This window comes from Heterodontus francisci, chromosome 11 (genome assembly GCF_036365525.1).
Source record: "Heterodontus francisci isolate sHetFra1 chromosome 11, sHetFra1.hap1, whole genome shotgun sequence".
Taxonomy (NCBI): domain Eukaryota; kingdom Metazoa; phylum Chordata; class Chondrichthyes; order Heterodontiformes; family Heterodontidae; genus Heterodontus; species Heterodontus francisci.
This window is the reverse complement of record NC_090381.1, coordinates 21,087,591-21,112,920: the sequence shown is the minus strand read 5'-3', so window position 1 is coordinate 21,112,920 and position 25,330 is coordinate 21,087,591. Positions and strand designations below refer to the sequence as shown.

At 44.4% G+C, this 25,330-nt stretch overlaps 1 protein-coding gene across 3 annotated transcripts in view; it reads left to right on the top strand.

Moving 5' to 3' along the window:
* The window catches only part of LOC137375124 (septin-2), a 114,376-nt gene that overhangs the window by 71,740 nt on the left and 17,306 nt on the right, over positions 1–25,330 (top strand). For all 3 annotated transcript variants that reach the window (XM_068041778.1, XM_068041780.1, XM_068041779.1), the window contains exons 6-8: positions 93–227; positions 735–852; positions 16,225–16,326. In XM_068041778.1, coding sequence (XP_067897879.1) covers positions 93–227; positions 735–852; positions 16,225–16,326 — 355 coding nt within the window. The remainder of the gene's footprint in view (positions 1–92; positions 228–734; positions 853–16,224; positions 16,327–25,330) is intronic.

Here is a 25,330-nt window from a genome sequence, read left to right as displayed (position 1 = left end):
GATGCCTTGTAAAACTCAGACTGCCAGGTGGGTTCTTGTCGAAGGTTTGTTTGTCCCACTCCAGCCAATTGTTTTTTTTTGATCTTTCTCAGCTTTAAGACAATTATTTCGTACATTGATGAGCAGTTTGAGCGCTACCTGCATGACGAAAGTGGATTGAACAGACGTCACATAATTGATAACCGGGTCCACTGCTGCTTTTATTTCATCTCTCCTTTTGGCCATGGGTAAGCATAGTTACTGTTTTAGTGCAGTGAAATAATCTGGCAACAGAGTTGTTGCAGGAACACCTCTGCAATACGAAAGAGGAGTGGCTCACAGTCATTGCAGTGTTCTCAATGCTTCAGTTATTGACTGTGGCCCAAACTACCAGTTGGGCATTTAAAGTGATGTGTAATGCATTTAATCTCAAGTAGGAAATGAGAAACTGCTTGATGTGACAACCAATATCAGGTTTTTCTGGGGGGAGGGTTTGTCTGGTGACTAAGCCTCCTGAGGTGAGGATGGAAGAGTCCAGTCTCTATTCCTAAAATTCAGTTTTTAAAAAAATGATTTGTTACCATTGCTCATTCTATTTTTCAATCATTTGCTTTCTCTCCTTTCCAATCTCAGTCCACCACACGTAATTAAATAATCTAAGCTTTCCTTTCTTTGTCTTATGAGTCACATCAGCACTGCTTAAGATGGCCTGTTAGCAAAGTCTTCCAATTATCTGTTGTATTTGTTTTTTCCAGACTGAAACCCCTGGATGTGGAGTTCATGAAGGCTATACACAATAAAGTGAACATTGTGCCTGTCATTGCTAAGGCAGACACCCTTATACTGAAGGAAAGAGAGAGGCTCAAAAGAAGGGTAGGCACAGTAACCAGTATATGAAAGATCAGAGGATTTCAGGCTAAGAAATTTGAGCTCAATATTAATGATGAAACTTGATATATGGCAGTGGTACCTCATACAGTCTTGCGGTTGCCCCATTCCTGTCGTTTGTGTCCATTGTAACCTTGCTATTCCAGGTATCTCTTGAGTTTCCATTCATCATCTGTCTGGGATGTTAAGAGCTCAGGCAGAAGACAAGTGACACTGTCTGGCTAAGTGGATGGACTGTATTTGAACAGTGTGATTGATCTTGTAGTTTCATTCTTTTTAAGCTCGTCTGCCACATAGTAACTGCTCCAAGTGAATATGATTTGAATCAGGAGCTTACTGTGTGGGAAATCAGTTGCACAGACCTGTGCCCTGTCTATCTGTGGTGCAACGTTTGCACTCTGTAAAGTAGTCCTCCAGCAACACATTGCTTGAATAGGCTGCTCTTTCTAGAGTCACGGTCTTAAGTTGTAAATGATCGTTCAATGAAAATCTAGTTCTGAAATTTTACATCTGAAATTAAGTCATGTGGATATGCTGGCACAATTGGTCTGGCTTCAGTCTGTGGGATACGCTGGTGCAGTTGGCCTAGGTTCAGCTTGAAGCATTCAGGATAAGATCAATCATGGGTTAGCGCAGAGCAGAAGGGATATCTGTTTACAGTGGTAAATGGTTAGATTGAGTTCTGAACAGGCCACAAGTAAACTGTTTCTCGTTGCCATAGAGTAGTGACAGTGGGGGGACTTCAATTATCCTAAAATAGACTGGGATAATAATGGAAAGGCCAGAGAGGTGAAAGAGTTTCTGAAGTGTGTTCAGGAGAATTTTCTTAGTTTGTTTCTGGCCCAATTGGGCAGGAAGCATTGCTGGATCTAGTTCTGTGGATTGAGGTCGGTCAAGTGTCATCAGGGTACATTTAGGGAACAGTGACTGTAAGTATCATAAGGTTTAGATTGGCTATGGAAAAGGATAAGGAGCAATGTAGAGTAAAAATACATAATTGGAGGGGGCCAATTTCATAAATCATAAAATGGTTACAGCACGGGGAGGCTATTGACTAGTTGTGTCCATGCCAGCTCTCTGCAAGAGCAACTCAGCTAGTTGCACCCCCCGCCCCCCCCCCCCCACCCTTTCCCCATAGTCCTGAAAATGTTTTTCCCTTCAGGTGCTTATTCTTCCTCTACCATGCCCTCAGTCAGTGCATTCCAGATCCTCATCACTGGCTGTGTTTCAAAAAAATATATATATATTTTTCCTCGAGCCACTGTTGTTTTTTAGTTTTAGACATACAGCACTGAAACAGGCCCTTCGGCCCACCGAGTCTGTGCCGACCATCAACCATTTATACTAATCCTACACTAATTCCATATTCCTACCACATCCCCACATGTCCCTATATTTCCCTACCACCTACCTATACTAGGGGCAATTTATAATGGCCAATTTACCTATCAACCTGCAAGTCTTTTGGCATGTGGGAGGAAACCGGAGCACCCGGAGAAAACCCACGCAGACACAGGGAGAACTTGCAAACTCCACACAGGCAGTACCCAGAATTGAACCCGGGTCGCTGGAACTGTGAGGCTGCGATGCTAACCACTGTGCCGCCCTTTTGCCATTCACCTTAAATTGATGTCCTCTGGTTCTCGCCCTTTATCTACGCTGTGTAGACCGCGGGGGTGTCCAGGACCAGGGGTCACAGTCTAAGAATAAGGGGTAAGCCATTTAGGACTGAGATGAGGAGAGATGTCTTCACCCAGAGAGTGGTGAACCTGTGGAATTCTCTACCACGGAAAGCAGTTTAGGCCAAATCATTAAATATATTCAAGAAAGTTAGACATAGTTCTTGGGGCTAATGGGATCAAGGGATACAGGGAGAAAGCGGGAACAGGTTACTGAGTTTGGATGATCAGTCATGATTGTATTGAATGGCGGAGCAGGCTCAAAGGGCCGAATAGCCTACTCCTCCTATTTTTCTATGTTTTTATGATTTTTGAACACCTCTTTCAAATTTCCTCTCAACCTTTTCTGCTCTAGGGAAGAACAATCCCAGCTTCTCCATTTATCCATGTAACTGAATCCCTCGTCCCTGGAACCATTCTGTGAAATTTTTTCTGCACCTTCTCTAAAGCCTTCACATCCTTTCTAAATGATGGCGTCTAAATTGGGCACAATACTCCAGTTGAAGCCAAACCAGTGTTTTATAAAGGTTCATCGCAGCTTTCGTGCTTTAGTACTCTGTGCCTCGACTTATAAAGCCCAGGATCCGATATGCCTTTTTAATCATTCTCTCTCTCAACCTGCCCTGCCACCTTCAACAATTTATGCACGTATACCCCCAGGCCCCTCTGTTCCTGCCCTCCAGTGGGTTGAGAACAGATCTGTCCAATGTAATTTGGAATCAAAGATTGGCAGGTGAAACTGTTATCTCACACTGGTTTGCCTTTAAAAGGGAGATGGTTTGAGTACAGTTGAGGTGTACTCTGATGAGAGGGAAAGGTGGGGCAAACAAAACCAGATTGCCCTGGATGGCAAAAAAAGAGGGAGAGATGAAGCAGAAAAAGGATCCATGTGATGGATGTCAAGTTGACAATACAAGTGAGAACCAAGTTTAGTGGGGAAGTGGAAAAGGACATGAAGGGCAAAGAAAAAGTATGAGAAGAGACTGGCAGCTAACATGAAAGGGTAAAAAAAATCTTCTATAGGCATTTGAATAGTAGATGGGTAGTAAGAGGAGGGGACGGGACCAAAAAGGAGATCTAGACATGGGGGCAGAAGGACTAAATGAGTACTTTGCATCTCTTCACCAGCATCTTCCTTGGTTCAGTCATTGTGAAAGAGAAGGTAGTTGAGATACTGGATGGGCTAACAATTGATAAACGATAGATAGGCTGGCTGTACTTAAAGTTGATGAGTCACCAGGATGCTGAGGGAAGTAAGGGTGGAAATTGCAGAGGTACGGGCCATAATCTTCCAATCCTCCTTAGATGCAGGGGTGGTGCCAGAGGACTGGAGAATTGCAAATGTTACACCCTTGTTCAAAAAGGGTGTAAGGATTATCTCAGCAACTACAGGTCAGTCAGTTTAACCTCCGTAGTGGGAAAGATTTTAATAATCTGTAAGCTTTTGATAAGATTCCGCATGGCAGATTGGTCAAGAAGGTAAGAGCCATGGGATCCAAGGCAATTTGGCAAATTGGATCCAGAATTGGCTTAGTGGCAGGGGGGTTGATTTTGCGATTGGAAGCCTGTGACCAGTGGTGCACCGCAGGGATCAGTGCTGGGACCCTTGCTATTTGTAGTGTACATTAATGATTTAGACATGAATATAGGAGGTATGATCACTAAGTTCGCAGATGACATGAAAATTGGTGGTGCAAATAATGAGGAAGAAAGCCTTAGATTGCTGGACAATATAGATGGGCTGGTAAGATGGGTGGAGCAGTGACAAATGGAATTTAATCCTGAGAAGTGTGCGTTGATGTATTTTGGGAGGACTAACAAGGCAAGGGCATATACAATGAATGGTAGGACCCTAGGAAATACAGAGGGTCAGAGGGACCTTGGTGTACTTGTCAATAGATCACTGAAGGCAGCAGCACAGGTAGATAAGGTGGTTAGCAAGGCATATGGGATACTTGCCTTTATTATCTGAGGAATAGAATAGAAGAGCAGGGAGGTTTTGATGGAGCTGTACAAAATGCTAGTTAGGCCACAGCTGGAGTACTGTGTACAGTTCTGGTTGCCACACTATAGGATGGATGTGATTGCACTGGAGAGGGTGCAGAGGAGATTCACCAGGATGTTGCCTGGGCTGGAGCATTTCAGCTATGAAGAGAGACTGGCTAGGCTAGGGTTGTTTTCCTTAGAGCGGAGAAGGCTGAGGGGGGACCTGATTTGAGGTATGCAAAATTGAGGGGCTTAGATTGTGTAGATAGGAAGAAACTTTTTCCCTTAGCGGCGATATCAATAACCAGGGGGCATAGATTTAAGGTAAGGGGCAGGAGGTTTAGAGGGGATTTGAGGAAAAGGTTTTTCACCTAGAGGGTGGCTGGAATCCGGAACACACTGCCTGAAGAGGTGGTAGAGGCAGGAACCCTCACAGCATTTAAGAAGTATTTAGATGAGCACTTGAAATGCCTTCGCATACAAGGCTACAGGTTAAGTGCTGGAAGATGGGATTAGAATGGATCGGCTTGATGGCCGGCCTGGACATGGTGGGAGGAAGGGCATGTTTCTGTGCTGTATAATTCTGACTCTATGATCCGGGACAACATTAACAAGTCACTTGGACAATAGTGTTTTAACTAACTTGATGACTTGAGTTTTTTTGATGAGGTAACAGATAGGGTTGATGAGGGTAGTGCAGTTGATGTGGTGTATATGAACTTTCAAAAGGTGTTTGATAAAATGCCACATAATAGGCTTTCAGAAAAGTTGAAGCTCATGGAATAAAAGGGATAGTGGCAGCATGGATATGGAGTTGGCTAAGTGACAGAAAACAATAGTGGTGAACGGTTGTTTTCAGACTGGAGGAAGGTATACAGTGGTGTTCCCCAGGGTTGGTATTAGGACCACTGCTTTTCTTGATCTATATTAATGGCCTAGACCTGGGTGTATAGGGCAAAATTTGCAGGTGACGCAGAGTTTGGAAGTATAGTGAACTGTGAGGAGGATAGTGATGGCCTTCAAGAGTGACATAAGCTGGCAGAATGGGCGGACACGTGCAGGTAAAATTTAATGCAGGGAATTGTGAAGTGATAGATTTTGTTAGGAAGAATGAGGAGAGGCGATGTAAGTTAAAGGGTACAATTCTAAAGGGGGTTCAGGGGCAGAGAGACCTGTACGTATATGTTCACAAACTGTTGAAGGTGACCGGGCAGGTTGAGAAAGTGGATAAAAGGACATATGAGATCCTGGGCTTTCTAAATCGAGGCATAGAGTATAAAAGCAAGGAAGTTACGATGAACCTTTTATACAACTCTGGTTGAGCCTTAACTGGAGTATTGTGTCCAATTCTGTGCACCACACTTAAGGAAGAATGTAATGGCTTGAGAGAGCATGCAGAAAAGATTTATGGGAATGGCTCCAGGGATGAGGAACCTCAGTTACGTGAATAGACTGGAGAAGCTAGGGCTGTTCTTGGAGAAGAGATGGTTGAGTGGAGATTTGTTAGAGGTGTTCAAAGTCATAAGGGGTCTGGACAGAGTAGATAGGGAGAAACTGTTCCATTGGTGGAAAACCAGAGGACATCACTAAGGTGAAAAGCAAAAAAATCGAAGACTTCATGAGGAAAACACTTTTTATACAGGAAGAGGTTGAGACCTGGAATGCACTGCCTGAAAGGGTGGTGGAGGCAGATTCAGTCGTGGCTTTCAAAAGGGAATTGGATAAGCATTTGAAGGGGCAAGATTTGCAGGGCTATGGGGAAAGGGCAGAGGAGTGGGACTAGTTACATTTGTTCTTGTGGACTGGTCGAAAGGCCTCCTCCTGTGCTGTGACCATTCTGATTCTTTGAGGTTGTTCTTGAAGTACAAGTCTTCAAGGATGTGTTTTGATGGATGTCTGGAGTTAGAACAGAACCAGTGGCTTTTTATAAATTGCTGAATAATAAAGTTCTCCTACCTGAGCTACATCAGAGACTCCTATTTAAATGTCAACCCCCATCTCCTGACTCCAGTGCTCATGTATCCTTTTTTTAAATTTAAATTTCACTCTCCTCCTCTGCTTCAGACACTTCTGTGTTTAATTACACCAGGTTTTTAAATCATCCGTCTCATATGGTGCTCAGATAGAAGGATACAGCACAGAAGGGAGCTCTTTGGTAGAATTTCCAATTAGTCCCACTCTCCACTTTCCCCATAGCCCTGTTCTTTTTCTTCAACTATTTATTCAATTCTTCTTGTTAACGTTACTATGGAATCTGCTTCCACCACACTTTCAAGCAGCACGTTACAAGAAATAGAGTTTAAAAAAAGGGGAAACTATCAAAACCGTTCATGTTTTGACTACCTCTGTCAAATCTTCTCTACATTCTCCTAAGGAGAACAACACCAGTTTCTCCAGTCTCCACAAAACCAAAGTCCCTCATTCCTGGTATAATTAGAGTAAATTTCCTCTGCACCCTCTCCAAGGCCTTTAAATCCTTTCTGAAGTATGGTGCTTAGAATTGAAGACAATAAGAATCCTAATACTTTTTTTAATGGCCTTCTCAATCTGTCACCTTCAAAGATTTCTGTACATACACCCCCAGCTCTCTGTTCCTTCATATCCTTTGAACTTGTACCATTCATTTTATACTACCTCTCATTCTCCTACCAAAATGTATTACTTCACATTTCCCTGCACTGAAATTTCATCTGCCAATTCTCCACCCATTTCAACTGTCTATGCCCTCCTGAAGTCTCTAACTTCCTCATTGTTTATCCCATTTCTGACTTTCGTACCATCTGCAAACTTTGAAATTTGCCAAGTCATTAATGAATATTACAGAAATGTAATATTGATCCCTGGAGAAATATCACTGTACTTCCTTCTAGTCTGAAAAACAACATTCACCACTACTCTGCTTTTTGTCCCTTAGCTAATTTTGTATCCATGTTGTCACTGTACCTTTAATGTCATGGGCTTTAATTTGCTAACAAATCTATTGTGTATCTGGACATTCAAAAGGTGTTCAAGAAATTGCACCGTCTCCATCAACTCTCTCCATTACTTCAACAAAGAACAAATCAAATTAGTCAAACACAATTTGCCTTTAATAATCAGTGTTGACTTTAATTTATTAGCCCATATTTTTCCAAATGCCAACTTTGTCTTGGATTATTATAGTCTCAAAGTTTCTCCACAGATGTTGGGCTGATTTTTTTTTATTCGTTCAAGGAATGTGGGCGTTGCTGGTTAGGCCAGCATTTATTGCCCATCCCTAATTGCCCTTGAGAAGCTTGTTATGACTAGATGAGGAAAGGGTCTCAGGCTCCCCTCTCGTTTGGCTGTAACAGGGTTTATCTTTTTCAACAGTGATTTTAGCTTACTACCTCAGTGAGCCCTTGCTCACTGGTTCATTTGCAATTATATTCGAAGAACAATCAGACAGGTTTTCTTTAGTTTAAATAATAAAGATGCAAGTTTATTAACCTTGGCATTCTAACCTGGCTAAAATATACTCGCTTGCATACAAGAGGCACACACACATAAATTGATAGAGGGAAAGAAAGAATTGGGTGGTTAAAGTAAAGTTGGTAATAAATGGAATACAAATACTGTCCTTCATTGAAGTCAAAGTCTTGGAGTCCTCGCTGGGGGCCACATGCACAATTTCAGGCTGGTTCCGGAAGGCTGAAGGGAGGTTTCAACTGTTTGGTGGTCGTCTGTGCAGTTCTGTAGGCTTGGTTTAGAAGCTGCCTCCATGGTTTCCCTGGAACTTTGCTGGAGAGGGAGACAGAAAGAGAGACTTTTTCTCTGCCAGTCTAGTTGCAGTCTTTTGTTCACTGAGGCACAGTTCAAAAAACCTCAATCTTACCCCAGCAGGTAGGTCATGTGACCATCTCTGTTTGAAACCACAGTTTCTGGATGGGTGTTGGAATTTTCGAGTCTTTCAGACAAACTCAGTGGGGGCTGGAGTTTGGCTCTTACAAAGTCAAAGGGGTATCGATATCTTTTGATTACTCCTATTGGCAAAGCCAGTCTCGCTAATTGAATCGGAGTATTCCCATTGTTCTAGCTAGACTGGTTAATTTTCTTCTGTCTCTTAGCCAGCTCTGGTCTTCTCGGAATGCAAATGTGCAAACATTTTTTAGCTAATCAGTTCTGCTTTTTTATTTTAATAGTCATTTGTAGTACCCAGTAAAAAGTTCTCGAGCAGTATTCCATATGACTAAATTAAAATGTTTCCATTTGGCAGGTGTGATTTCCGTCACAAGGTGGTGGTGTGCTGCCGTGAACTGCTGCAGTCCTTGGGGTGTAGGTACACCTACAGTGCTGTTAGGGAGTTCTCGGATTTTGACCCCTCGACAGTGAAGGAACTGTGATTATAGTTCCAAGTCAGGATGGTGTGTGGCTTGGAGGGGAACTTGCAGATGGTGATGTTCCCATGCATCTGCTGCCCTTGTCCTTCTAGGTGGTAGAGGTTGCAGGTTTGGAAGGTGCTGTTGAAGGAGCCTTGGTGAGTTGCTGCAGTGCATCTTGTAGATGGGACATACTGCTCCAACTGTGCATCAGTGGTGGAGGGAGTGAATGTTGAAGGTGGTGGATGGGGTGCAAGTCAAGTGGGCTGCTTTGCCCTGGATGGTGTTGAGCTTTTTGAGTGTTGGAGCTGCACCCATCCAGGCAAGTGGAGAGTATTCCATCACATTCCAGACTTGTGTCTTGTAGATGTTGGACAGGCATTGGGGAGACAGGAGATGAGTTACTCGCTGCAGAATTCCTAGCCTCTGACCTGCTCTTGTAGTCACAGTATTTATGTGGCTGGTCCAGTTCAGTTTCTGATCAATGGTAACCCCCAAGATGTTGGGAGGTTCAGTGATCGTAATGCCATTGAACATCAAGGGGAGATGGTTAGATTCTCTCTTGTTTGAGATGGTCATTGCCTGGCACTTGTGTGGCGCAAATGTTACTTGCCACTTATCAGCCCAAGCCTGGATGTTGTCCAGGTCTTGCTACATCTGGGCATGGGCTGCTTCAGTATTTGAGGAGTCACTAATGGTAGTGAATATTTGTGCAATCATCAGCGAACAGCCCCACTTCTGACCTGACCTGATGATGGGGGGAAGATCATTGATGAAACAGCTGAAGATGTTTGGACATAGGACACTACTCTGAGGAACTCCTACAGTGATGTCCTGGGACTGAGATGATTGATCTCCAACAACCACAACTATCTTCCATTGCGCTAGATATGACTCCAACCAGCGGAGAGTTTTCCTCCTGATTCCCATTGATTCCAGTTTTGCTGGGACTCTTTGATGCTAGACTTGGTCAAATGCTTTCTTGATGTCAAGGGCAGTCACTCCCACCTCACCTCCTGGAGTTCAGCTTTTTTCTCCATGTTTGGACCAAGGCTGTCATGAGGTCAGGAGCTGAGTGGCCCTGGCGGATCCCAAACTGAGCGTCAATGAGCAGGTTATTGTGGAGCAAGTGCACTGTCGACAACCCCATCCATCGACTTGCTGATGATCAAGTGTAGACTGATGGGGCGGTAATTGGCCAGGTTCTGCATTTTGTGCACAGGACATACTTGGGCAATTTTCCACATTGCTGGGTAGATGTCAGTATTGTAGCTGTACTGAAACAGCTTGACTAGGGGCGCGGCTAGTTCTGGAGCACAAGTCTGTGGTGGAGGCCGAGCTGGATCATCCACTCGGCACTTCTGGCTGACGATGGATGCAAATGCTTCAGCCTTGTCGTTTGCACTGATGTGCTGGGCTTCCCCCATTGTTGAGGATGGGGATATTTGTGGAGCTTCCTACTCCTGTTAGTTGTTTTAGTTGTCCACCACTATTCATGACTGGATGTGGCCGGATTACAGAGTTTAGATCTGATCTGTTGGTTGTGGGATCGCTTAGCCCTGTCTATTGCATGCTGCTTCTGCTTTTTGGCATGCAAGTAGTCTTGTGTTGTAGCTTCGCTAGGCTGACACCTCATTTTTAGGTGTGCCTGGTGCTGTTCTTGGCATGCCCTCCTGCACTTTTCATTGAACCAAGCTTGGTCCCGTGGCTTGCTGGTAACGGTTCAGTGGGGGATATGCTGGGCCATGAGGTTACAGATTGTGGTTGAATACAATTCTGCTGCTGCTGATGGCCCACAGCGCCTCATGGATGCCCAGTTTTGAGTTGCAGAATGTGTTCAAAATCTATCCCATTTAGTACGGTGGTAGTGCCACACAACACGATGATGGGTATCCTCAATGTGAAGATGGGACTTAGTCTCCACAAGGACTGTGTGGTGGTCACTCCCACTAATACAGTCATGGACAGATGCATTTGTGACAGGTAGATTGGTGAGGACGAGGCCAAGTAGGTTTTTCCTTCTTGTTGGTTCCCTCATCACTTGCCGCATACCCAGTCTAGCAGCTATGTCTGGCCTGCAGTTTCTGGGTTTATCCTTCTCCCCTTTTGTTTAGCAGAGGTTTAACATTTACTATCCTTTGGCACCACCCATTGAGGACTGGAAGATTATGTACAGAGCTGCCTCAGTTTCCACCCTTACTTCCCTAAGTCACCTGGGATGCATCCTTTCTGGACTGGGTGACTTTTTTTTCTATTTTGAGGACTACTGACTTTTTAAGTACCCCCTCTATTTTTAACCTACCCACTGGCAGCATCCTCCTCTTAAGTGAGGACCGATGCAAAATACTCAGTTAGTACCTCAGCTGTACCCTCTTACTCCACAGGATCTCTCATGATCCCTAATTGGCCACACTTTTCCTTTTGACTACCTTTGTACTATTTGTGTTTAACAAAGACTTCTGGGATCCTTTTTGTTTGTTAGCTACTAATTTATTAAGTTAACTGCATTTAATGCTGACCTGTTCAAAGTAAACTGGTTGGCATCCTTCCATCTACGAAAGATGATGGACACGCAGCAGACAATCCATTTAAGTGGGGTGTCTTCTCTTGATGCACCTTTGCTGATGGCTGTGAAGGCCAACCCTTGAGAGGCAGGTGCTGCACGCGAAGCTGCCAAGTGACTGAGTTGTTTTTGATGTTGGCACCTGTTGTCAAGCTGCTGTAACAACTGGTTGTCATAGTAGTGCACACCAGTCAACAGGATGTGTTGCCTTTTCCCTCTCTCACCAACTAATGACTCCCAGGTTCAATAGTCAACATTTGGGGCATTCATGTCACGCTTGCGAGCATCCTTGCAGAAGAGCTTTGGGAGCCCCACTGGTCGTCTGGCCCCAGCCACCTCACCATACAGAGGGTCCTTGGGTATGCAACTGTCTTTCATCCTGCGGACGTGTCTGATCCACCAAAGCCACCTCTGTTTGATTAATGCCAACGCACTTGGGAGCCTGCCTTTGAGAGGACTGCCACATTTGTGATTTTTGGCCCGCCAGGATATACCCATAAATGTGTCGCAGACAGTGAAGATAAAATTACTGAGCTGCTTTTCCTGGTAGCTACAAGTCGCCCATGTTTCACAGCCATACAACAAGGTGCTGAGAACGCAGGCCTTATAAATCATTAGCTTGGTCCTAAGGGTCAGCTGGTGTTATTCCTTGCGTGGTTCGCAAATCGGTCAAAGGTGGTAGCTACTTTCCATCTGCGTGTATTGAGCTCTGCAGCAAGGGACAGATTCTGTCACTGTGGACCAAAGGTAGCAGTCATTGCTAACCACTTGCTGGGGGGGTGGCGGGGTGCGGGGTGATGTTTTGTGTGATCGGGGTGGAGATGCAACACCTTGTCCCATGACCACAGTTTTCTTGACACTTGTAGTTAAGGAGAACTAGTTGCAGGCAGGGGAGAGACAGTCCATGAGTCTTTGTAGCTGAGTTTCCAAGAGAGTGACTAACACAGCATCAACATAGAGGAGTTCTCTGATCAGGGCGTGATGTGTTTTTTGTCTTCGTTTCAAGCCATGATAGATTGTAGAGCTTGCCATCTGACCTAGTGTGCAAGTAGACTCCTTCCATATCTGCAGGGAAGGCAGAGGTCAGGAGCATGGAGGGTAAGATGCTAAACAGATTAGGGGCTAGGATACAATCCCGTTTCATTCCATTCTTCACTTGGAAGCGGTCGGAAGTGGAGCCATCAAACTGTACAGTGCAGTGCATGTTGTCATGGAAGGAGCGGATGAGACTGAGGAGCTTCGGTGGGCAGACAAATTTTTCCAAAACCTTGTTGAACCCTGCTCTGCGGATGGTGTTGAATGCCTTGGTGAGATCCATGAAAGTAAGTTAAAGGGGTATACTCTGTTCCCTACACTTCTCTTGTAGCTGACGTATGGAAAAGATCATATCTGCAGTAGATCTGTTGGCACTGAAACCACTGTGCTTCTACGTATACTCGATCTGCAAATAAATGGAGTCTTTTAAGTATGACCCAAGCAAAGGCCTTCCCTGTGACGCTAAGGAGTGAGATGCCCCTGTAGTTGTTGCAGTGTTCTCTGTTGCCTTTTTTTTATCTAGTGTGATGATTTTGGCATCACACATCTCCTGTGAAACAGAGCCTACTTTCCAGCAGAGGAGGAGGTCATAAAGATGTGGCGATTAGATGGAACTTTCCATGCTTGAACATTTCGTTTGGGATTCTGTCCATTCTGGTTCCCTTCTGTTCGCTAAGCGGTCTATGGCCTTCTCGAGGTCCAGTGATGAGGGTTCTTCATCGAACTCCTCCATGACAGGAAGTTGCAGGAGAGCATCGAATGCAGACTGAGAGATGTCTGACTCTCAGGAGTACAGCTCACAGTAGTGTTCAGACCTGCGGGACATCTGTTTACTTCTGTCAGTGAGTACTTCATCGTCTGCTGACTTCAGGTGATGGAAGGGCCAAGGGCCCTCTTGATCCCTTCATACATAGCTCATAGATTTCCTTTCTCACACGTAGTTTGGATTTCTTTACCCAAGCTGATCCAGTATTTGTTTGCGCAGTATCTCCCTTTCCTTTGCACAGCTATGTTGGCTACTTTCAGGTCATGCAGTGCCTTAGCTGTTTGGTTTATGTTGTGCATCATGTAGGCTTTTGTTTTTTGCATCAATGACAGATATCATCTCAGCTGAGTAGGTCTCAAACCAGACCTTGTGGGTTCCGTCTTTACCAAATGATGCTTCTGCTGCTTCATAGATGATTGAGCTTGTAATGTCCAAGCTTCATTGATGCCAGCATCGGTGCTTCCCGTTAAGGCTTTGGTGGGTAGCAAGCTTTCTAGCGACAGTGTGAAGTGCTGATATTTGCCATCATTACTTATGCAGGGTAGGTTGACGTGTGGCAGGCTGTTGTTTGGAGCTGTGGAACTTTCAGACTTGCACCTTCACGCTGCTGCTAATGAGAGTGGTGGGTGTTGCAATCTGTGCTGTGGTAGGTGAGGGTGTGAAGAACAGTGAGGAGATGGCACCTCATCGTGATGACCAGGACTAGTTGCTGCTAATGACCAGACCTTGGGTGACGTCATGATACGCTATGGCTATGTCTGTTCTGGAAGAAGGTGTTAGTGATGCATAGTTCATTTAGGGCACAGAGCCCAAGAAGATGTGGTCCGTTAGCATTGATCTTGCCCACCCCGTGACAACTGAGGCACGTTGGCCATGAATTGCGGTCTGTAACTGCATTTAATACTGGCTTCTGTTCAAAGTAAACTGATGACATGAAATTTCCAGTGAATGAATTCTAGGAACTGATTGCATGATTAGGAATCTGAAAATATTGGAAACCCTGGAACAATGCTGAATTGTCCACTTTTATATCCACTTCCAGAAGCTCTAGTTTTCTAGCTGGCTGACTCTATTACTAGAAACCCAACTACTGAGGACCTCTAGTGATACAAGTCTTGGTAGTACTGCATCATTCTACAACAAGTTGGACCTGAGTAATATGTCTTGTCTTTGGAAACATGTCCAAGACATTTTTCAGTATTGCCCATCTTTGTTGTACAACTTCAAAACAGTTAAGGACACAGGACAAGAGTGCCTCTATTCTGGAACAATACCAACTTTCAAGGTTGGTCAAAGAATGTGTGGTGTGGGCAAATGCCTTATTTCCAATCCCGCTTGGCTAAGTATATTGCACATCCATTTGCTACTGAAATGCTGCAGTACCAGGCTGTGGTTACCAGAGGTCCTCAGTGAGCTCTGTGTGCTAGAATATTGGTGTATTTTTAAAATTAAAACTGCAAAGATGTGGTAATTCCTGACTGGTTCATATCCTATTAAATTTCAGGTTCAGGAATGGGAAACGAACCAGATCAGATCAGGAGTGAGACAGAAATAGAAGGGTATGGGGACAGGGTGAGAGTGTACAGATGAACACTGGCATAGATTACTTATCTTGTTGCTGCATTGTAGAGACAATGCAATTCTATGTAGTATTGAGCTTCAGACTTTCAGCTCACAAATTGCAGAAAGTTTAAAATCTCTGCAGGTCCAGTCGCCATCCTGGTTAATATCCCGTGTGGCTTTGGCAATCATGGTCCTTTATCACTCCTGATCTTTCATTAGTCATATCCTCCAACATGTCTTTTCCATGGCCCACCTCATTGGCACTGCCCTTAGTTGTTTCTAATCCTACGTACCAGTGGAGCCAGTGCATCTCCAGTGATTTCTCCTCCAGCTCTCTCGCAATCACCATCTTGGCCCTCTGCTTTCCTCTCATCAGCTGTATACTGCGCTCTGGTGATATCCTCTCTAGACACTGAGTCCGCATCAGTATCTCTCCATAACTTTCTTTGACTCCACGCCCATTCCCCAAAAATGTGGAACTCGCTACCAAGAGGAGTTGTTGAGGTGAAGAGCATAGGTACATTTAAGGGGAAGCTAGATGAGTAAATGAGGAAGAAAGGAGTCGAAAGATATGCTGATAGGATGGAATAGGAGATGGCTTGTGAATGCCACCCTAGAACGATTTGGACCAAATGGCCTGTTTATCTGTAAATTCTATGTAATTTCATGCCATCAGACTGTCTGCTTCACTTTAATTCACAAATGAGCCAAAAACCTTTTTTACAATGGATCATAGGGTAGATTACAGCCATTACTTTCAGTCTCTACAAAAGAAACTCTGCACGTTTGCCTTCAGCTCCATTCCTATGTCTGCTCACCCAGGTTAAACCCATCTGCTACTAATCTCGATATTCAGTTTAACCCAGAGCTGAGTGGAGCTTCAAATCCCCTATTCTGTTCGTTATCAAGATGGCTTATTTCCGCCTCAGCCCCTACCATGCTTCCACTGTTACAGAGACTTCTATTCATAACTTTGGCAAATCTGGACTTGACTTCAGCAGTGCTTTCCCTACCTGTGCTCTCCAGTACCAAATCCTGCCTCTTGGGTCCTGTCCCGCAGTATCCCTACTTCGCCATCAACCCACCCTCACTGACCTACAGATTCTTCAGCTCTCCAATTTAAAGTCTAGTCCTTAGGTTTACAGGATGACCTCTCGTGTGCATGTGTGTAAATTCTGTAGATGACATTACTGATGAGCAAGGGCACTGATTTAATGTTTTGAATGAACTTTGGAATAGCACCATGCAAACTTGGGTCCTAATGCTATTTAATGTATCAGTTGCTGTCCTCTATTGATCCTAACTATCCGCGGAATTAAGGAACTGATCCCCAAAACAATTTATTAAAATCTGAAACCTGTGTATGAGGCAGTGACTTTATTGAGTTAATCTTTTTGTTAACTTCACTGTGTTTATTATTTCTTTAAGATCCTTGATGAGATTGAGGAGCACAGTATTAGGATATACCACCTTCCCGACGCGGAGTCTGACGAGGATGAGGATTTCAAGGAGCAAACCCGAGTCCTTAAGGTACTTAACACCAGAAATTTTTAAAAACTAAACAAGTTGTGGTTGGGCAACTGGTGGATCTCACTCTTGCATTGGGTGTGTTTTGGACACTTCTAGCCATCCTTATTTGTTTAGCTTTCACCTAAAAATGAGTGAGCTGGTGTTCAAATGGGCAAGTAGCACCAGGGTATCACCCAATGACACCTTCTGAGAATTTGTGTTTTATATATTGCCCTTGCTGAACATAACTACTACTTCTGCTTTTGTTTACTCCTAACATTGTAAGAAGTTGGATGCTCAAAAAGAAGTTAATCTCTGCCAACTCTTTAAGGTTGCATTTCATTGTACTCATGCCAAAATAGTACTGATTTGCATTGGCACTGAAATATAATGCTGTAAACTGTAAGTTCAGAGTGAAGACCAGATCAGACTCTGGAGCAAAGCAGAAACTAGGGAGCCTCACACTGCTGGTAAAGCAAATGTAGTCCAACTACTTAAAAATTTTCAGAGTTCGGAAAGAATTTGAAAAGTTTTGGCTCCTTCTTTGCTAGTTGGAAACCTTTGGATTATTGCTGAGGCCAGAGATGGAATTGAGACTTTTATGTCCTGCTGTAGATCCTTTGCAATGACTAATAACTGGTTGATTCTTATAATGTTAAAAAATTTCAGCTATCCCAGTGCCACCCTGCTTTTCCTTCCCCACCCCCCCGCCCCACTTCCAAAGTCCTTTTAAAAGCATCAGACATGCTAGACTCCATTGTGAATGATCAAAGATCACTCCGAAGGTAGGATAACCTCTTTAAGGAAGCCTTGAAATCTTGCTCCATGAATGGATGTAAGAGCTCCAGATCAGCGTTGAGGTAACTGAAACCATCGAAAAGATTTGCTTAGACAGGTAAAACTCCAGGCTTTTCTCCTGTTACTTTGAGCTCCTAAAAGGAGGGATTCTGTTGCTCCCATAGAGAGTGTTCTCACAGTTCCTTGGAGAATTCCCACAAGATCAGTGCAGGATCTGTCCTTTTTGGACCCAGACAGTTCTAAATATAATGCTGCGAGATCACTTCTGCACCCTGCAGCGAATGCTTTCCTCCTCCAACAGAAGGGAGTATTCAAACGGAATGGTAGTTTAAACTTTGGTCTGAAGGAAGCTATATTTATGGTGCCAAGTGCAAGCATGCATTTTGACATGTTTTTAAAAATTCTTTCATGGGATGTGGTTGTTGCTGGCATGGTCAGCATTTGTTGCCTAGCCCTAATTACCCTTGACAGATGGTTTGCTAGGCCATTTCAGGGGGCAGTTAAGAGTATGGAATCATATGTAGGCCAGACCAGATAAGGACAGCATATTTCCTTCCTTTTAAGAACATTAGCGAACCAGATGGGTTTTTACGACAATCGATAGTTTGAGGGCATCATTACTGAGACTAGCTTTTAATTCCAGATTTTTATTTATTAATTGAATTTAAATTCCACCAGCTGCCATGGTGGGGTTTGAACCCATGTCACCAGGTCATTACCATGGGCCTCTGGGTTACTAGTCCAGTGACGTTACCATCAGAACAAAAGAAATAGGAGCAGGAGTAGGCCATTTAGCCCCTCAAGCCTGCCCCGCCACTCAATAAGATCATGGCTGATCTGTCCCAGGCCTCAACTCCTCTTTTGGCCCTGCTCCGCATACCCCTCAACTCCCCGAGATTTCAAAAATCTATCTACCTCCTCCTTAAATACATTTAGTGACCTAGCCTCCACAACTCTCTGAGGTAGAGAATTCCAGAGATTCACCACCCTCTGAGAGAAGAAATTCCTTCGCATCTCAGTTTTAAATGTGTGCCCCCTTATTCTGTAACTATGTCCCCTAGTTCGAGATTCCCCCACCAGTGGAAGCATATTCTCAACATCTACCCTGTTGAGCCCCCTTAAAATCTTTTACGTTTCAATCAGATAACGACTCATTCTTCGAAACTCCAATGAATAAAGGCCTAACCTGTTTAGCCTTTCTTGCCTGTGCTGGGATGAGGGAGCAGTACCACAGGACATGCGCGATGCCAATATCTTCGCCCTCTATAAGAACAAGGGTGACCACGGTGACTGCAACAACTACCGTGGAACCTCCCTGCTCAGCATAGTGGGGAAAGTCTTCGCTCGTGTCGCTTTAAACAAGCTCCAGAAGCTGGCTGAGCGTGTTTATCCTGAGGCACAGTGTGGCTTTCGAGCAGAGAGATCCACCATTGACATGCTGTTCTCCCTTCGCCAGCTACAGGAGAAATGCCATGAACAACAGATGCCCCTCTACGTTGCTTTCGTTGATCTCACCAAAGCCTTTGACCTCGTCAGCAGACGTGGTCTCTTCAGACTACTAGAAAAGATTGGATGCCCACCAAAGCTACTAAGTATCATCATCTCATTCCATGACAAAATGAAAGGCACATTTCAACATGGTGACTCCTCATCAGACCCCTTTCCTATCCTGAGTGGCGTGAAACAGGGCTGTGTTCTCGCACCTACACTGTTTGGGATCTTCTCCCTGCTGCTCTCGCATGCGTTCAAGTCCTCAGAAGAAGGAATTTTCCTCCACATAAGATCAGGTGGCAGGTTGGTCAACCTTGCCCGTCTAAATGCGAAGACCAAAGTACGGAAATTCCTCATCAGGGAACTCCTCTTTGCTGATGATGCTGCATTAACATCTCACACAGAAGAGTGTCTGCAGAGACTCATCGACAGGTTTGCGGCTGCCTGCAATGAATCTGGCCTAACCATCAGCCTCAAGAAAACGAACATCATGGGACAGGACGTCAGAAATGCCCCATCTATCAATATCGGTGACCACACTCTGGAAGTGGTTCAAGAGTTCACCTACCTAGGCTTAACTATCACCAGTAACCTGTCTCTTGATGCAGAATTAAACAAGCGCATGGGAAAGACTTCCTCTGCTATGTCCAGACTGGTGAAGAGAGTGTGGGAAAATGGCGCACTGACACGGAACACAAAAGTCTGAGTGTATCAAGCCTGTGTCCTCAGTACCTTGCTCTACGGCAGCGAGGCCTGGACAACGTACGTCAGCCAAGAGCGACGTCTCAATTCACTCCATCTTCGCTGCCTCCAGAGAATCCTTGGCATCAGGTGGCAGGACTGTATCTCCAACACAGAAGTCCTCGAGGCAGCCAACATCCCCAGCATATACACCCTACTAAGCTAGCGGCGCCTGAGATGGCTTGGCCCTGTAAGCCGCAGGGAAGATGGCAGGATCCCCAAAGACACATTGTGCAGAGAGCTCGTCACTGGTATCAGACCCACTGGCCGTCCATGGCTCCGCTTTAAAGACGTCTGCAAACGCGACATGAAGTCCCGTGACATTGATCACAAGTCGTGGGAGTCAGTTGCCAGCGATCGCCAGAGCTGGCGGGCAACCATAAAGGTGGGGCTAAAGCGTGGCGAGTCGAAGAGACTTAACAGTTGGCAGGAAAAAAGACAGAAGCGCAAGGAGAGAGCCAACTGTGTAACAGCCCCGACAACCAATTTTATCTGCAGCACCTGTGGAAGAGTCTGTCACTCTAGAATTGGCCTTTATAGCCCCTCCACGCGCTGCTTCACAAACCACTGACCACCTCCAGGCGCTTACCCATTGTCTCCCGAGACAAGGAGGCCAAAGAAGAAGATAAGACAACCCTTTCATCCCAGGAATCAGCCTAGTGAACCTTTTCTGAACTGCCTCCCATGCTAGTATATCTTTCCCTAAATACGGAGACCAAAACTGTATGCAGTACTCCAAGTGTGGCCTCACAAACACCCTGTACAGTTGTAACAAGACTTCCTTATTTTTTAAACTCTAACCCCCTAGCAACAAAGGCCAAAATTCCATTTGCCTGCCTAATTACTTGCTGCACCTGCATGCTAACTTTTTGTGTTTCATGTACAAGAACACAGAGATCCCTTTGTACTGCAGTATTTTTAGTCTTTCTCCATCTAAATAATAATGTGCCTTTTTATTCTTACGACCAGTGGATGACCTCGCACTTTCCCACATTGAACTCCATCTGTCAAGTTTTTGCCCACTCACTTAACCTATCTATATCCCTTTGCAGATTCTTTGTGTCCTCATCACAACATGCCTTCCCACCTATTTTTGTAGTGTCAGCAAATTTGGATGCACTACACTCTGTCCCTCCCTGCAAGTCATTAATATAGATAGTAAATAGTTGAGGCCCTAAGACCGATCCTTGTGGCACCCCACTAGTTACGGCTTTCCAACCTGAAAAAGACCCATTGATCCCGACTCTCTGCCTTCTGCGTGTTAGCCAATCCTCAATCCGTGCCAACACATTACCCCAATACCCTGAGCTCTTATTTTGTGCAATAACCTTTTATGTGGCACCTTATCAAACGCCTTCTGAAAATCCAAATACACTACATCTACTGGTTCACCTTTATCCACTCTGCTTGTTATATCCTCAAAGAACTGTAACAAATTTGTCAAACATGATTTCCCTTTCATGAAACCATGTTGACTCTGTTTGATTGCATTATGTTTTTCTAAATGTCCTGCTATTTCTTCCTTAATAATGGACTCTAGCATTTTCCCATTGACTGATGTTAAGCTAACTGGTCTATAGTTTCCTGCTTTCTGTCTCCTTCCTTTCTTGAATAGGGGTGTCACATTAGCGGTTTTCCAATCCGCTGGTACCCTACTGAAATCCAGTGAGTTTTGGTATGTTATGACCAATACCTCTACTATCTCTGCAGCCACTTCTTTTTAAAACCCTTGGGTGTAGGCCATCAGGTCCTGGCGACTTGTCTGCCTTTAATCCCATCAGTTTGTCCAGCACCTTTTCCATCATGATAGATTGTTACAAGTTCCTCCCTCCCATTTACACCTTGCTCATCTGTTATTGTCGGGATGTTTATAGTGTCCTCCACCGTGAAGACCGATGCAAAATATTGGTTTAAATTATCTGCCTGTTCCCTGTTATTAATTCCCCAGTCTCACCTTCTAAGGGTCCCACACTTATTTTAGCTACTCTCTTCCTTTTTATATACCCATTGAAGCTCTTGCTGTTTGTTTTTATATTTCTTGCCAATTTTCTCCCTCTTTTAGTTTTTTAGTCATTCACTGCTGGTTTCTAAAAAAAAAAAATTCCCAATCCTCTGGCCTGCCACTAGCTTTTGCCAATTTGTATGCCTCTGTTTTTGATTTTATACTCCCCTTAACTTCATTTGTTATCCACGGGTGGTTCATCGTTCTCATTGAGTCCGTCCTTCTGACCAGAATAACTGTTTGCTGAGTGTTATGACAGTGGCGCATTGGTTAGCACCGCAGCCTCATAGCTCCAGCGACCTGGGTTCAATTCTGGGTACTGCCTGTGTGGAGTTTGCAAGTTCTCCCTGTGACCACGTGGGTTTTCTCCGGGTGCTCCGGTTTCCTCCCACATGCCAAAGACTTGCAGGTTGATGGGTAAATTGGCCATTATAAATTGACCCTAGTGTAGGTAGGTGGTAGGGAAATATAGGGACAGGTGGGGATGTGGTAGGAATATGGAATTAGTGTAGGATTAGTATAAATGGGTGGTTGATGGTCGGCACAGACTCGGTGGGCCGAAGGGCCTGTTTCAGTGCTGTATCTCTAAACATAAACATGAACAAGTCTGCCACTGCTCCCCTACTGACTTTCCCTGTAGTCTATTTCCCCAGCCCGCTTTAAACAACTCTTTCTTCATACGTCTGTAATCGTCCTTGTTTAAGTTGAAGACACTGGTTTGAGACCCAAGTTGCTCACCCTCGAGCTGAATTTGAAATTCTATCATGTTATGATCGCTTCCCCCTAGAGGATCCTTAACTACGAGATCTCTTATTAATCCTACCTCATTACACATTACCAAATCTAAAATAGCCTGTTCCCAGGTAGGTTCTGCAACATATTGTTCTGAGAAACAATCCCTGATGCACTCGACAAATTCGTCTTCCATACTATCTTTGCCAGTTTGATTTGTCTAGTCTATATGCAGGTTAAAATCACCCATGATAATTGCAATGCCCTTCTTACATGCCTCCATTATTTCCTGATTAATATTTTGTCCTACAGAGAGGCAACTCCTTGGGGGCCCATAGACCACTCCCGCCTGTGCTTTCTTTCCCTTGCTATTCCTTATTTCCACCCAAACTGATTCTACATCAAGATCTATTACACCTATATCATTACTCACAAATGCACTGATCCCTTCCTTTAATAACAGATCTACCCCACCTCCTTTTCCTTTCTGCGTATTCTTCCGGAATGTCGAATATCCTTGAACATTGAGTTTCCAGTCCTGGTCATCCTGTAACCACGTCTCTCTGATAGCTATCAAATCATATTCATTTGTTTCTATCTGTGCCGTCAGCTCATCTATCTTGTTACAAATGCTACGTGCATTCAGATAAAGAGCCTTAAGCTTTGACTTTTTACCATTTTTTACCTACTCTGGTTCTAATTTCTGCTGTACTCTTGTGCTTGTATTCTCTGTCCCTTCCTGTCACTCTCTGATTAATGTATGTTCCTTCACTACCCTGCACCTCTGCTCTCTCGTTATTTATTGACTTTTTAAACTTCTTTTCAATTGAACCACCCCCCACTATTTAGTTTAAAGTCTTATCTACAACCTTAGTTATACGATTCACCAGGTCACTGGTCCCAGCATGGTTCAAGTGCAGCCCATCCCAACGGAACAGCTCTTTCCCCCATACTGGTGCCAGTGTCCCATGAATCGGGACATTTCTCCCACACCGATCTTTGAGCCACACATTTACCTCTCTAATCTTTTTACCCTATGCCAATTTGCACGTAGCTCAGGTAGTAATCCGGAGATTATTACCTTTGTGGTTCTGCTTTTTAATTTAGCCCTGAGCTGCTCATAGTCACTCAGCAGAACCTCTTTCCTAGTCCTACCTATGTCGTTGGTACCTACGTGGATTACGACAACTGGATCCTTTCCCTCCCATTCCAAGTTCCTCTCCAGCCCAGAAGAGATGGCCTTAACCTTGGCAGCAGGTAGGCAACACAGCCTTCGGGACTCTCTCTCTTTGCTGCAGAGAACAGTATCTATTCCCCTAACTATGCTATCCCCTATTACAACTACATTTCTCTTTTCTCCCCCCACTTGAATGGCACTCTGAACCACGGTGCTTTGGTCAGTTTGCTCATCCTCCTTGCGCTCTGTGCCCTCGTCCACACTGGGAGCAAGAACCTCGCACTTATTAGATAAGTCTGAGGCGCCTCCAAAGCTAAATTCTGGATCCCCATACCTGCCTCACTCGCAGTCACACCCTCCTGTCCCTGACCACGGCCCAGATTGGGTGGAATTAATCTAAGAGGTGTGACTGTCTCCTGAAACAGTGTCCAGGTAACTCTCCGCCCTCCTTGATGTGTTGCAGTGTCCACAGCTCAGATTCCAGCTCATCAACTCTGAGCCGAAGTTCCTCTAGCAGCCAACACTTGCTGCAGATGTGGTCAATGTGGTTCGCACCGGCGTCCACCAGCTGCAACACATCACTTGCCCAGCCATCTCTATTCTATTTAATAAATTTACCGCTACAAGACCATCTCCCCTTTTAACAGGCTTTGAGTGTATCTGGCTGAACTGTTTTATCAAGGGAGAAAGGTCCACCATGAATTTAGTCTAAATAGGCAATGAAATCCTAGTAAGTTATATTAATGGAAGGAATTCATTCTCGACTCCTTATCAGGACGTCTTTGAATTATCAGAATTTGATTGCTAAACTTGCTCCCCAGCACCTCCAATTTGTAGAGTCGAACCCTTCAGAATCAAAAGCCCATTAATGTGTGAGGCTATTGGATTTTATGGGGAAGCATTTTAAGGAGTAAAGTGAGTTGAGTCATTGATTTTGACTTGCATAGAAGTTTACTGCACAGGCCATTTCAATAACAGGTGTTTGTGTTTCTCACGTCTCCCACCTTACCTCATCTCTCCCTATCAGCATATCCTTCTATTCCAAAAAGTAAAGATGTTTTGCTACAGTTATACAGGGCATTGGTGAGAACACATCTGGGGTATTGTGTACAGTTTTGGTCTTACTTAAAGGCTATAATTGCATTGGAAGCAGTTCAGAGAAGGTTCACTTGACTGATTCGTGGGATGAGAGGGTAATCTTTGAGGAAAGGTTGGACAGGTTGGGTCTGCATTCATTGGAGTTTAGAAGGATGAGAAGTGATCTTATTGAAACGTATAATATCCTAAGGGGACTTGACCGGGTGGATATTGAAAGGATGTTTCCCCTTGTGGGAGAGACTAAAACTAGGGGCACAGTTTAAAAATACGGGGTCTCATTTAGGACAGATGAGAAATTTTTTTTGAGAGTCGTGAGTCTGTGGAACTCTCTTCCCCGGAGAGCGGTGGAGGCAGGGTCATTGAATGGTTTTAAGACAGCGGTAGACAGATTCTTGAAAAACAAGGGAGTCGAAAGGTATTGGGGTGGGTAGGAAAGTGGGGTTGAGTCCACAAACCGATCAGCCATGATCTTCTAGAATGGCGGAGCAGGCTCGAGGGGCCGAATACCCTATTCCTGCTCCTAGTTCATATGTTTCTTGCTTGTGCAGTTCTCTAGCTTATCTTTAAATGTATCTTAGCCTTCTGGTACTGAAACTTTCTCACCATTTTCTGCATACCCAGCTCATTCACAAGGTCCTATCATAATCTTGGTAATGCTACATTGGCTGAGGAAGACTTGGTTCTCAGACCTCTGAATTAAGTGTTCATTGACATGTTTATATAAATTCTCATAGTGTGCCAGATGGGATACTGAGCTGCTCAGAGCATATATTTGATATTTGGTTCTTGAGTGGACCACCACAGCTATCTGAAAGTGTCTCCTTTTGATTGCTAATATCTTACTCGTATCACAGAAACTATTTTATGCTGCATGTTCATCCTGCTGCATTAATGAGCTTGATGTGGTGCTGATTGGTACACTGTTATTCACACTGTGCGGTCATAAGACCAAATTGATATTTGTGTCTAAAACATTAGATAAGTTT